Source organism: Sebastes fasciatus, chromosome 22 (genome assembly GCF_043250625.1).
Source record: "Sebastes fasciatus isolate fSebFas1 chromosome 22, fSebFas1.pri, whole genome shotgun sequence".
In the NCBI taxonomy this organism is placed as follows: domain Eukaryota; kingdom Metazoa; phylum Chordata; class Actinopteri; order Perciformes; family Sebastidae; genus Sebastes; species Sebastes fasciatus.
The window spans coordinates 5,310,147-5,324,596 of record NC_133816.1 but is presented as its reverse complement, the minus strand read 5'-3'; the positions used below and the strand labels follow the sequence as shown (position 1 = coordinate 5,324,596).

General features: G+C 41.8%; 1 protein-coding gene across 3 annotated transcripts in view; it reads right to left on the bottom strand.

Moving 5' to 3' along the window:
- LOC141760564 (ADAMTS-like protein 1) overlaps window positions 1–14,450 on the bottom strand; it is a 106,378-nt gene that overhangs the window by 54,619 nt on the left and 37,309 nt on the right. For all 3 annotated transcript variants that reach the window (XM_074623463.1, XM_074623460.1, XM_074623461.1), the window contains exon 2: window positions 10,455–10,571. In XM_074623463.1, coding sequence (XP_074479564.1) covers window positions 10,455–10,571 — 117 coding nt within the window. The remainder of the gene's footprint in view (window positions 1–10,454; window positions 10,572–14,450) is intronic.

Below are 14,450 nucleotides of genomic sequence, written 5' to 3'. Positions count from 1 at the left end.
TTGGTGTGAGCATGCCTTCTTGTGTTGCAAGCGCTGTTCACTTCTCAGCTTGGAAGAGTGTCAGGGTCATTTTTCAATTTTGTGGTTTGTGAACAGATTACTTTCTCTCCCAGGGCTCCCCGAGAGCAAAAAACTGTCTGTGAGTGTGCGCAGGACGGTGTGAGCTTGCATGTGTTTGTGGGCCTGCACACACACACACACACACACACACTTCACGGTCTTGATTTTCTCATGTTTACGCTCAGAGTACTTACACCAGTTTGCAGTGATGGGCTCTCAGCATGCAACAGAGGGAGACCACTGTGTAGATCAAAACCTTCTTTCAATATGCTGTAAGCAACCAGAGATGTCGAGTTAAGCGCCGGCCTATAAGGGCCTTAAAGTCCTTCAAGAATACGCGACTCACAGAGAGACAAGCTCTACTGTTTGATGCCCTGCAGAAGAGCAAAGTTTAAATTACATTTTGGAAACAAATCTTTCGCCGTCATCCAAAAACGACTTTGACCGAGTGAGGTGAAGGACACTGTTGATGATTATAATGGTGCGAAAAGCTGTTGTTGGACAAATGTTGAAAATGTAGACCTTTTTTATGAATCCGCTGCTCGACTGTTACAGCCTCTCTCTCTCTCTCTCAGGCACAAAGTCCATTATGTCGTTATAATAATCCCCTCATCTGTGTTACAATGGGATCACGTTTAGGATAGCGTGTGAGAGGCATCAAGACGTAGTGAGAGAAAACTCCTCACATGTTTTGACTTATTTTCACATATAAATAATTTAATATTACACACTGTCCTGGCTGATTGCTGAGCTTAAATATTTTAACGATTACTTTCATTATTGATTAATCTGACGGTTATTTTCTAGAGGAATCATTTGGTTTATGAAACCTCTATCACAACTTCCCAGAGCCCCAAAGTGATGCAGTGAACAGCAGTTCAAAAGCTAAAGATATTTAATTTTACTACTATGGCAAAGAAAAGCAAGAAATACACTCGTTTGAGAAGCAAACCAACTGTTCGTATCCCGAGTGAAACCAGAAGTCAACGTTGATTTGTTTGTCACGTAACTTCCGTACTTAAGTTGCGCTACTTCCCGAGTTATTTCAACCCAAACGCTGACTTCTTTTTCACGTAACTTCTAACCAAGTTGATTCCTGTGCAGACGGAAGTTTATTTTGAAAAGACTGTATGCATTTAAGGAGCGGAAAATGACACGTGTTACTTGACATTCGTCAGAAAACACACAAAAAAATTAGAAATAACTTTTCATAATATATCATACAAACTGTTGTATGAGGATAAGTTAAATGCTTAAGCCATTTCTTAAGCAAAATTGCCAAACAATTATTAATTTCCTAAAATAGTTGCCGGTAAATTTTCTTCTAATCGATTTAAAAAACTCTTAAATATGTGCCATCTTTGGTTTTCTTCTTCAACACATCTTTTTTTTAATTCCTTTAGATATAACGTACAATTTGACTTGAGGTGTCACGGACATGTTTCATAAAAAAGGTTCCCAACACTGGATTAATGAGGCATTTTTTGAGCTAAGGTGGCATCAATGTCCCTCAAAGAAAGGAAGACTAAGCACTTCTACATAACTTCATTGGGATCCTGAATCAGGGCTATGAGGACTCTGTCAGTGATCAAATCTGTGACCTTTAAATTGCAGCCCCTCCTTCCAGTAAACCACCCAGCTGTACTGGATATACTACAGACATCAAACCAGCACATGGCTTTCCAGATAGGAAAACTGGGAGATGTGTATGTTTGTTCTGCTACTGTAGTGTACATGCCCAACCATGACCACAGAGAGCCATTAGAGCCCACATCAAAGACAGGGATCCGTTTTGGGTTGCACCTTGTCCACTGCTTAACCTAAACTCCGCTCCGCATGGGTGGCAGGGATCCTTCAGCAGCAGCTTATTACTGCGGGAAAACACCATTGCTTACACTGGATGTTGGCTACACGCTGTACTGCAGGCTCGCCTGAGCCAAGCGCCAACTATGAACACCTCACACGGTAGCTTACATTGGAGTGCCACAGAAGTTATTAAAGTTAGTAACTGCCACCCTGCAGTTTATTTCAAGTCAAGAACCACAACTTGTCCGAGACACATTCTTATTTCAAAGCAACATTCTCTGTTGACTTTTTATAAAACAGCTCCAAGATTTTGGGTGGGGGACTCCCGACCAGAACAAGAACTCGTTAGATGGAGATGTTATTGTTTGGCTGCAATATTCTGCTGCAAAATTGAATTTCTCTTATGAGCCTCTTACTCAACCAGAATGAAACCACATTCATGGCTTTGACTGATTTTTGCCCACGTGCCCAAACACACGCAGAACTCCCCAAAAAATAATAAGAGGCTTAATAGCAACTATCGCCACTTGGAGGCAATTAGTACACGCGGTGCCAAAACCCAGGGCTAAGACATCCCAAAAAAATTCCTGGATGAAACTTTTTGGCATCAACAGGTCCCCATTGTACAAGTGTGTCTCCGCTTGTGTCTGTGCATGCCTGTGTAAATGCGTGCCGAACGTGGAGCGGAATACAAACATCTGCAACGGGGAGTGAAACGTAAACAATTAGAAATCAATCACTCGCCGGGAAAATGTGTGCGTGCCTTCACACGCCGAGGAGGAGCAGCAGATACTGCGGGAGGTGAGGACAGAAGAGTGCGAGGACGACGGGGGGAGGAAGAGGAGGGAGGAGGTTTCTGCCCATTAATCAAAGATATAGTTTTGGATGCTGTGGATGTGCAAGGTGACATGCAATAGTGTTGAATTCTAAAAGGCGCAGAAATCACATGGATTCCCGTATAGCGCACGCACACGTCAGCGTGCAAATACAAACAGCTATGGGATTACATGAGGGTACGCTGTGCATGAGCCTCTGCAGATGGGAGTGTGCGTGCAACGGTAGCCAGCAGCAGACACACTACTGGCTGCATGCATTCACACACACACACACAACCCACATTTGTTATGTGGGTATTGTGGTGAGGTCTTATCCCTGGTGGTATTACCTCAGCAGCACCACTCCAGCACCCACAGCGCGCTGGTGTGACACCACATCAAGCGAGGGGGAGATATTCGATGTGGTGCTGCGAGGGCCAAGGCTTTACTGAACACATATGTTGATGGAACAAACACAGGGGTGAGAGAAAGATCTCCAGTCCAAAGCCACGTGGCTTCGCACCGCATTCACCAGCACTCAGCACTTTCTTCAAGAGCGCTGGGACCGGGCCTCCAAACAGCACTCGCGTGTGCCAAACACCAGTCAGCAAGCCAAGGCGCACAAGTCAGGAAAGCAAAATGTCTCCTCATTCGCTGCTCGGCTGTTCAGTGCTTTCTTTTTCTTGTTTTTAATGCACAACAGGCATCATTTCTAATGCAAAAAAAAGTGTTGTCCGGGCCTGTCTCGCAAGCTAATTTCAATGGAGTCAGGGTATCTTTCAGATAGCTGGCTTGGCTATGCAAAAACAAACATTGGCATTCATCGCTAACTGGCATCACGAAAGCAGTTATTAACTCGCTGTTTGGACCCGAGGTTTTCCAATCCAACTACAGCATGAGCGGCTACGCACAGAGGCAGTGTTTCTAATAAACAACCAAGGGAATCGCATGCAACGAGGACAGATCCAGAGAATTTGATTGCTCAAAAGAAAACAACCCTGAAAATGAATAAATATAAGCACATGAGAACATACTTTTTATTAACAGAGGGTAGGGATGAGTGGGAGCTCGTTTGCTCCACTAATGTATGGTTTCAGTGTTCCTGCATGGATTGATTAGATATACAGTAGGTCAATAAAAAGAGCACCCTATCAGTATCCATACAAGGTTTTTTACTTTTCAGCATCTTTCACTTCTTACTGCATGTGCATGCATCACAGTTCAAGGGGAGAATGAAGACACTTTTCTTTTTTTTTTGATTTTGAAGAAAGACTTTATACGGTTGTATGTGATAGACTCATTAACCTGATCCGTACATTTCTAATAGTTCATAATTTTTAGAACTTTTTGGACGATTCACCCTTTTACGCAGCGGTTATGGGCCTTCCAAGAGCCTGCACTGGTTGCCTGGCAACTAGTCCCGGCCAATAGGTTGGCATTAGGGCTGAACGTTTCTGAAAAAATATGTAATTGCAATTATTTTGACTGATATTGTAATTACGATATGATTTGGGATATTAGAGGGATGATCATTTTTACATAATTTTTCTAAATTTCACTGAAAATTTCCCAAAATGTCAAACTATTCTTTTAAAGGTAACTTGTGGTGATTTTTTTGTAAACAAACATATGTACATTATGTTTACATTCATTATTTCTCACAAACACACATTGTGTGTTTTCTTGAGGCCGAATAAATGTGTTAAGTGCATTTCCTTCTTCATGAAACATTTTCAGAGACGATTGTTTTGGAAGAATTCAAAACTACATGGTTTACATCCATGTCTTCTCCTTGCAGTCCTTTGTTGGCACATTGCTATATTTCTAAGCATGTTATAGGAACTGTCAATCTTTAGAATAGTGTAAAACCACAGGCAGGACTGAGCATGTGTGAGCATGGGACCCAGTCTTTCAAACTTTGCTCGATAGCATTACTAGTGGTCAAAAACTCCACAGGGTGCCTTTAAGGCCGTGAAGCTCATGGCTAAAAGTCAGCTTATTTTACGACATAAAAGCTCAGAAATCCCCTAAAGCTTTAACTTTTAACATGTTAACACAGCACATAGCAGGAAAAAAAAAACCTGAGCCTAAACATCCTCTCAGCCTGCCAAAACTAACATGCCCATCCTTTTAATGAAGACAAATGAAGTGTTTAATTGTGCAAGACCGTTGCCCTTTCCACCTGGCGCTACATGCAAAACACAGCTGCCAAAACGGCGTGCAGCTGAGCGATGGGCCTCTCTCTCTCTTGACGAGCCGCTGCTGCCTCTCGGCCACTGAGTGCTCCCCCCTGCTCGCCACCCCAACTGGCCCTTGGCCCCGCTCGCCCAACCTCAATTACTTCGAACCCTGACACCCTGCCAAAAGGCGGAACCGTCTCGGCACTTGTTCACCCTGAAGGTTTTTAAAAAGAAAAAAAAAAAAATGCCCCAGACTGTTACTGCCTGAGGTGCAATTGAGCATGTAAAAACATTAAAGCCCGACTTGCTTGGCATGTGATGAAGTGAGAGAAGCAGAGGAAGAGACGTCTAACATCTAACAGAGAGACGAGAGGGAGAAAAGGTGAGAAAATAAAACAACAGTGCAAAAGGACCTAACCGCCGTTCCATGAAACATGTGAAGACAGGCATGGTGGAAGTGTCCTCACACCGGGCCTCGAGTCATTGCTGTAAAATGGGGCTCTAATGACTGTCATTACCAAACACTTAACTGTCACACAACCCATAATATCCCGGACATTATTGGTGTGGATAACACAACGTGTGACCGATAGCAGCAATCAGTGGTGGTTTACACAGCAAAGGAACTAATTAGAAGTACTCTGTGTACTTCTGTACGTCTCTACTGCTGTACTTTGTGTCCACCTCTTTCACCTCTTATGCTTTTAGAAATACAAGTAGTAATCAGCAGAGGTGTAGACTCGGGTCACATGACTTGGACTCAAGTCACAAATTTGATAACTTTAGACTCGACTTGACAAAATAAAAGACTTGCAACCTGACTTGGACTTTAACACCACTGATTCATGACTTCACTTGGACTTGAGCCTTTTGACTTGAAAATACTTGATGGAGATGTTCGTTGGAGATGTTGGCTTATATACTTTTTGAGAGATCCTTTACTGATTTGTTTTAGGAAGAGGATTTACTCGTGATGGGAAATAACTGAAGTGAACAAACTGAATTTCTATCTTTTGTTGTTCGTTGCTGAACCTCCAAAAAGTGGTATGTTTTTGTTGAACCCTGGACTCTTTATTTTTGGTGAATATTATTGGGACTTGATTATTTGATTATCATACACTTAATTCCCCAGATCTTATTTGTTTGAACCAATCCGACAGCATCCAATCAGGAGAGAACCATGAAGAACTAACGTTACGTTACCGAGTGCCTGTTGGCGCCAGTTAATCTGCTGTTAAATCGGCATTACATTTGGTGAAGAGCACATTATGACTTGTTTAGGACTTGAAACTCAAAATTTAGGACTTTGAACTTGCCTGTCTTGACTTGGGACTTGGGTGAAAAGACTTGAGACTTACTTGTGACTTGCAAAACAATGACTTGGTCCCACCTCTGGTAATTAGAGACGAAATAAGCTCTTGGGAGGTAACCAAGCACTGGAAGAAATGCTGTTTTACATTAAAGCTGCACTAATCAATATTTTAAGTTAACAACTGATCATATATGGAATAGCTAACATACAGTTACTAAGGTTAGTGCTGTTGTTGGGAAACTTCACCATCACACCAATACAACTAGAAACTGACACACTCATCCGGTAAATGAAGGATCATCTTTCAGTAACCCACTTTCAAGTTGTCTGTTGACAGGATGATCACATTTTGCCGTCTAGACGACGGCCAGCTGAGGAAAAAAAATGAGTGGTGCGTCTCTCCTTCTATCGCCTTTTCTTTTTGTTTTTCCAAAGGCTGTTTCTTTCTCTTCTATCCCAACTCTCAATTTCACTTTCTGACAAAGATTAGAAGTTTACAGTACTTGTTCGCTGTCCTCCTTTCTTTTCCTCTTTGTCCGTCAATCACCCCAAGGTCGAGTAGTATCGCTGCCACCTGTGCATCGCCTTTAGAACAGAAACTAAAATCTCAAGAGATTGGGTTTCAAACTCCTCTTTAACCTTTAAAGTTTCCATTTTACAGAGACAAACAGTTAGAGATTAGTTATCGCCCTGCAGTTAAATAAATCTGACAGTATAACAAAACATTTTAAAAACATATTTTGCAGGTTCTTGAGTTAGTTGCTGCTCTCAAAGCTGCTGGAAAAATTCATTCATGGCCAAACAATGAGTGGGAATAGTCGTAGAGAGAGATTTATGACCGGCTTTCCTGTTTATCTTCACAGTCTTACTCATTCAGTCATGTTGCGGAGAAGAAAAAGAAAGACATTCTCAGACTCGGCAGCCAACATTTTAGCCATCAGACCCCCCGCACACTTTTGATTCAGGAACCTCTCAACCTAATAAACTTACTCGATATTTGTTTATGAATGCTGACATTCTTGAAGCTCTACAGTACACGCTTGCCATCACATAATAAATATGGGTTAATTTACAAAGGTATGTTAGGCCTAAGCTGTTAAAGACGGCTCTATTCCGTCAAAGTAGCTCGTGCTGAGGCTGCCAGGAAAAACACTTTCCTTGGGAGAGAACAATTCATCTGTGGCCCTCTTGAGGGATAGGGTAAAGGGTGCTGGGGAGGTCAGTCTTATTGCCCACCGAGCGACCCTGGCACATACTCATGAAAGTTAAACGAGAGAAAGCGAATACACTTTGGAGTCTGAGATCCGCCTCCTGGGTTGCTCGCTAATTAAGCTGCGTTTTTCTTGGCTTGGAATCAAGCTTAATATTGAACCAAGATCCAACACAGAGCAGCGCTACAGGCGTACAGAGACCCGAATCGACGGAGTGCGGAATGGAATCACAAGTGTGGCTCCTTGGAGTCTGCAGGCTCCCTATCTGAAGACATGCTAGCATCATAAATGTAGCAAAGGATGGCAATTCCATTTAGGAAACCACTGTCCTATCGTTCCAATACATGTGAGATAAAACTTGCAGGCAACTTGCAAAAGATTCTGACCCACAACATCCTCTAAAAGTCCTTCATAATTACTTTATTATCGTAGCGTCAGATTTAAAGGTCAAAGGGCAGCATTCTGTCATGCTTCTGTCCAACAGAGAGAATATTACAGACAACACTGACCGGGGAGAAGTGATAACTATGTTGATTTTAGGTTGAAATAAAGTGATATTGTACTTTAAAGACACTTTTGCCAAATAGGTTTAAATGATAAATGTGCTTATTAATTTTCTTGTTGGAAATTAGATGATATGATTGATAATACCACACTTGTGCCTGTGAATTAAGTGTGGAGCTAGAGCCAGGGCGCCTTTAGCATAAAGACTGGAAGCAGGGGGCAAACAGCCAGCCTGGCTCTCTCCAAACTTTCAACCTCTAATGCTCATTAATCAAAGAAAGAGTTCAACATTTTGGGAAATACTTTTATTCAATGACCTGCTAGCTGTACATTATCCCGCTTATTACACAGCTACTTACTTGAGAAATCAATATTTTGACACAAAAACGGTCCGCCAGAGTCCGACATCAGAGCTGCGCCCATAGCAACGGTCTGTTATACATAGCAACGGTCTGTAATACAGAAATTACAGACCGCAGAACGCCGCGATTGACCAATCAGAATCGAGTATTCAACACAGCCGTGTAATAAATTATTTTAAAGGGGCGGGTCCATCTGCGTTCTGTTCCGTTTTAAATGGAAATGCCCACTCAGACTTTGCAAAAAGCGGTGACGTAGGGTACCAAAGTAAGCTAATCAAAGCTAATCAATAAGGTTATGAATAATGTGAACGCTAGCACTAGCTGAGTCAACGTTAGATGTGCCAAGTTTGGAAAAAACTGAAAAGTTTAGTTCGGAAATGGGGTTGTATGTATACTCCCGCATTCTGTGTGGTAAAATTACTGCTTTTATGAATGTAGTCTGGTGGCTTTGAAGAGAGCGCTATAATGGCTTCAGTCCCCCGTCAGAAAGGGCTGTCTGACGGCCAGTGGTGTTCATAAGGAACAGGCTACACAATGATATAAAAACCTCTAAAAAAAATAAAAATAATGGACCTGCCCTTTAAGTATCAGGCTACAACCAGCAGCTGGTTAGCTTAGCTTATCTTTATGCTAAGCTAGCTGTCTTCTGGCTCTAGCTCTTCGCATCTCAAGTCTTGGAAAGAAAGTAAATAAGTGAATCTCCCACAATGTTGAACTCTTCCTTTAATTCACAGTAAAGGTGAATGAGATGCTCTATCACTATCACGAACGAGGCACCGTATTTCACCTGTGTGTTGATGGCAAAAAATAATGCAACCAAATTCACTGTAGTGAAACCCATAAAGAGCATCTGAGGCCTGGATGGCACGAATACAGCATGTGGGAGTGGATATATAAATGTCGTTTGTGTGATGTTTGGTTTGAAAACCACTCGCTGATGCAAATTCAAAAATTTGCTTGAGGTCAGTGCATCATAAATCACACTGCTGCTTGGTTACAATATGAAATCCAAATGCTGTAAATATAGCTGTTTGTGGTTTCTAACTACAGTACCACGGCAATTACATTCTTGACTTCTGATTGTTTTGAAATGTTTTTTCCATTAAGTCTGCCTTTGGGATATAAAAGAGCATGTATAAAGCAAAGATGGAACAAAACACTGTCAAATATGTGTCACTTTAAGATACTAGGAAGGGCAAAGTTAACGTGAACATTAATAAAATAAAGATTTTCTATCCATAATGATCCCTGATCCTCTCTTAAAACTGAAAGTGACCTCTGCCCGCCACTGATCTGTAAGGCTATCCTGCACATGTGAATGTTAAAGTAAGCCCTCGTGATCCTGCTTTAAAAGAGCGATGGCAAGTTCAAGCAGATCGTCTGTTTCAAAAGAAATGTGACCATATTTGATCAGCGTTCAAAGGGCTGCTGAATATTCTATATGTCAAGTCAAAGGGTCATTTAGTGAAGCATGGAGGCTTGTGAAGGATGTGTAGGAAGGACTTTTCACCTTTCACCTCACGGAGGAGGTCACGTATGCGGGTTAAGTGCATGTAAACCGGGAAATCAGAGTCAGCTCTATTACATAATGTCCCCGTGGTGAAGAGACAAACTGTTCAAAAACCTTTGATCAGTTTTAACAGATTCCTCTCAAATTGCGCCAGGGACCAAACCCATCACAAAGGAACGATGAGATAGGCGAGCTTGACGTTGGATTTCTGTGACAATGGCAGCTCAACCCTCCCTCCCGCCCAATCAGTTGAAACATCTGGGTGAGAGATCGGCTTAAGAAAACTGCTGCGGCCAGGACTCATGTCTCAGAAGGTGATGACAGAGTGGGAGTACAAAAAAGGCCACCCCACCCTCGGACGTGTTAAGTGCGTGTGTTTGCATATGCTGCCCTGTTTCACATCAAGCTGGGTCAACCCGCCCTCCACTCCCAATGTCCCCCGATCATCATCATTCACTTGTGTTCATTACTGAGGTGTAACATGGCTGGTTTTTCACTCCTCTGGTGCGGCGCGTTACGTAAACACACTGGAGTAGATTTATTGGCTGATTTAGTTTTATCTGACAACTCAATTATTTAAGTTATGAAGGGAAAACAAGTTAAACATTTGAAGATTATGGTTGAAATAAAAAAAAAAAGCAGGTGGAGCTCGCCATTAGGAAGTGCAGTGTTTACTGATCAGGAGGAGACTTACGGGGTCTTCTGGTTTTTGGACGGCGTCTTTGAGAGGCTCTTCTGCAAGGTGGTCTCGTCGAAGCAGAGTGAATTCCCTGATGAACACGGCGCCCCCATCGTTGGCCCAAACAGCAACCTGAAAAACAAAGAGGTGTCCTGCAGGTCAATATGCCGCCTGTTAGAAACACTTTTGCCTTTAGACGAGGTTGAACAACACTTTGTTGTTCATTTCAAGGAAGGAAGGAACAGCATAGAGACATTTTTGATATAATGTTGCTACAGAAATGTTTGAACCATGAGATTTGAAGTGTTCTTTCCCTCCAGATAAACATATTGTGGATTGTAATGGGCATGCCTTTAAAGATCCCTTCAAGAGGACATGAAACGTGCATATTTTGGCACTTGTATTGCCCAAATATATTAGAAAAACCACCTTGCATAAAATCCGATTTTAAAAAAGTTGTTAAAAACACAGATTGAGACAAATTAATTTTCTTAATTTATCTAGCTAGCGAGCTGCCATGTTGGAGTGACGTCATTGCATACATATTGAGGTTGGTTCGCCTCCAGCGTTGGACGGTCAGATGGTCAACACTTTAAAAAGTAAGAAATTGTTCCAAAAGTATATTATTGTAGTATACGTTGGTTTTTGACGGCAATGATACTATTTTCCGTCTTTCACTGTCTCTACCGTTGTATGGTCAGTTCTAAAAGGTAACCCACGAGATGGTTATGGTTAGGAATTGATTTTGAATAGTTAAGGTTAGGCATTGACCACGAATAGTTAAGGTTAGGATAGGTCGTCGGGCAGCGAGCCTTGCCAGAGTTTTTGCAAGTTTTTGCCAGATTTTGCAATTTGCGGGTTACCTTCTAGACACAACCCCGTTGTATCTGTTGAACTCAGCAGAGCCAACCAACCTGGTGACGTAACGGGCTAGAGTACAGCAACATGGCGGCGCGCTTGCCACAAAAGACATCACAAAGCTTCTTTTTTCTTTTAAATGCTTACACTTGTCATGTTTCTTATATAATAGTTGATTAGAGTGGAAATTCATTTAGTAAATCTGAGCTTAACTTGGTTGACTGCTTCATTTCCACTTTAAAGAATGAGAACAGGGTTGGTTGCTCAACATAATTCAGCTCTAGTCCCACTTAAGTTTGTTTAACATATACTGTATGTCAGCATCTTGCAGGTAGTCAGAGAACAAGCATTTCTGAATCTTTCACATTAAACCTACATTAGACCAGCACCTGATGATGATTATACTGCTAGGCAGCAGATTTCTACTTTTCCCAAGTGTTTTAATATGTGATGATAATAATAATAGCATTATTTTGTATAGCACTTGTCTAAACAAAGTTACAAAGTGCTTCACAAAATACATGAGAATAAAACAAAAAAAAGAAAAAGATAAGTAACCATACAAAATAGTTATAAAGGCAAAACAGAACAAAAGACAATAACACAAGAAATAATGCGTAGAAAGACAAAACAAAACAAACAAAAACATAAAATAAAACAACATAAAAGTTACAAATTAGGCATTTAAACATACAAAACAAAACCATGTTTTATGTCGAAATATTGAAGGGTGGATTCTTCTGTATGGGGTTAAAGATAAAAGAAAAAGGAACCAGATCTAAACCAGAGCCGGTGATGCAACACGCTCTTTGTTATTTATATCATAGTGTTTCCACCGGACCATGCTATTTCATCACTCTGGACCATATGGTGATGGTGGGAAATGCAAGTAAATTGTAGAAAAACGTATGGTTCTGTTTGCAATCATTTACTGAGTATTGTGTGCGTTTTCTTTTGGTTTGTGCTCTCAACCGCACATCCCTCTTGATGAGGGGAATCGTTACGGGCTCTGGAGGAATTCACAGCAGAGGAGATCTGATATCAGAAGACGTAGTAACCCTCCTCTTCGAGGAGACGGGTGGGGGGGTGAGGTGCATCTTGGATAGGGCCCATTAGCAGCACAGCAGGGCCCGCATTCTCGAGGATGCACAAATTCACAGAGCGGGGGCCCTCAGCTGCTCTCCGTGGGCCATAAACACCCTGTAATGACCCGGGTCAACTGCCTGCCTCCCAGGCCTGTGCCAAGGCAGAGCGAAGCAGAGCAGGGGATGTGGGTTTGGGGTACTTGGGGTTTTTCCGCATTGTAGGGGGGGTTGCAGATTTTTAGTTGTGGGGCGAGAAAAAAAAAAAAAGAAGCGCTGCTAAGCAACTACAGCAAAACTTACACCAGCTTTGTGTGGGAAAGAGCCACAGAGTGGACTCTTAAATAAGACAAATCAAATCTGGTCTAAAGCCCTACACTCAGCGCTGCTTAGCTGCAGTCACTTAAACTGTGGAGGCATCTGTAATAACACATAAGTCACTGCAGTAAAATGTGGGCAAAAGCCTCCTCGGATGACCAAAATCATGATGTACGAGCACATTTTTGTTGGGTATGGATCTGCACATGTGGCAGCTGTTGAGCCACAACGTAATATTTTGGTTTATCGGTTTCTTTATAAATGAATAAAAAGATCAATTTTTTTAATTTTCTTCCTGCAACTGTTCAGATGGCACATTGGCTCATAAAATAAAAACAAATATTATTTTCTATCTCTTATGTCTCTAAATGTAGCACTTGAAGTAGATCAGCATATTCATGAAGTTGATGCACTTGCATGATTCTTGCCATTTTTGTTGTTGTACCTCAGCCCGGTCGCACGAAAAGGCGAATAAATGACACGATAATGCCATTTGTACGCCATTAAGTCGGTCCTGACTGTAATGTAAATGCATCTGCATAAATATGCCACACTCAGAGCTAGTGACGTAGAATAAAAAGCAAGAAAGACTGGTGGGCGGGAGGGGTTTGGTCCAACAAACACAAGACTTTCAACCAGGAGACCGTTGTTCGAGACCGGTGATTTATTTTGTAAGTTACATTAGTGACGTTTGTGACTTCTGTGTTTTACATACTTAAGTTTCCGAACGTATTTTATAGGGCTGTCAAAGTTAACGCGATAATAACGCGTTAACACGATCTTTCGTAGGATGTAGTGGGCTTAGATTTCAAACCAAAGTGAAGATACTGGCAGGAGGTTAAATAACACTCCAAACTTTCACTAAATTGTGCCGAGGAAAAACTATCATCGCCATTTTCAAAGGGGTCCCTTGACCTCTGACCTCAAGATATGTGAATGAAAATGGGTTCTATGGGTACCCACGAGTCTCCCCTTTACAGACATGCCCACTTTATGATAATCACATGCAGTTTGGGGAAAGTCATAGTTTTTTTTTCCTTACGTACAAATGACACGCGAAAAGCCTAAAATGCGTCCTCTAGACACACGGAATATCGTGTCATTTAAACGCCTTCCCGTGAGATTGGGTTGTGTTCCCACAAGGTTGAATGCACTCCAAATGGCTTTGGATAAAAGCATCCGCTAAACAAATGTGATGTTGGATTATCTATAATTAAGTCACCTGCAAAGTGGCTTTGTGTAGGGGTCAGCAAATCAGTGTGAGAATCTTATACCTGTGAGAAAGTGGTAAAATACATTGCTGGAAATTGAATACAACATGTGTTTCTCAGACTTCTAAACGATATACTCCAGAGGCTTTAATGCATTTAGCATTGGAAACCAAATAACTGATATGAGAAACCTTTATCAAAATACAGCCTACTTGGGTGCCTGAATATAACATGAGATCTCCGCTGACATGACTGACGTTGCACTGAAGCGTGTCCTCTCTTGCCATCGATGCTGAAAATTAAACTGTTGCACAACTACAAGCCGGGGGTAAAGCAAACATGAGTCAAGCATACAGACATTAAGAGAAGCTTCGCTGATGTGTATGTGTCGGCTAAGATGTGCTGAAAACCACTTAGGTGACCAGATGTCCTCGCTCAAGGCTAAATGGAGGCCCGGCACTGAGATGAAAATGCCGATTGCTTCTTTCTCAAGAGATTTCCCCCCCCCCCCAGTCGACCGAAATTATTTTCTCACACTTTTA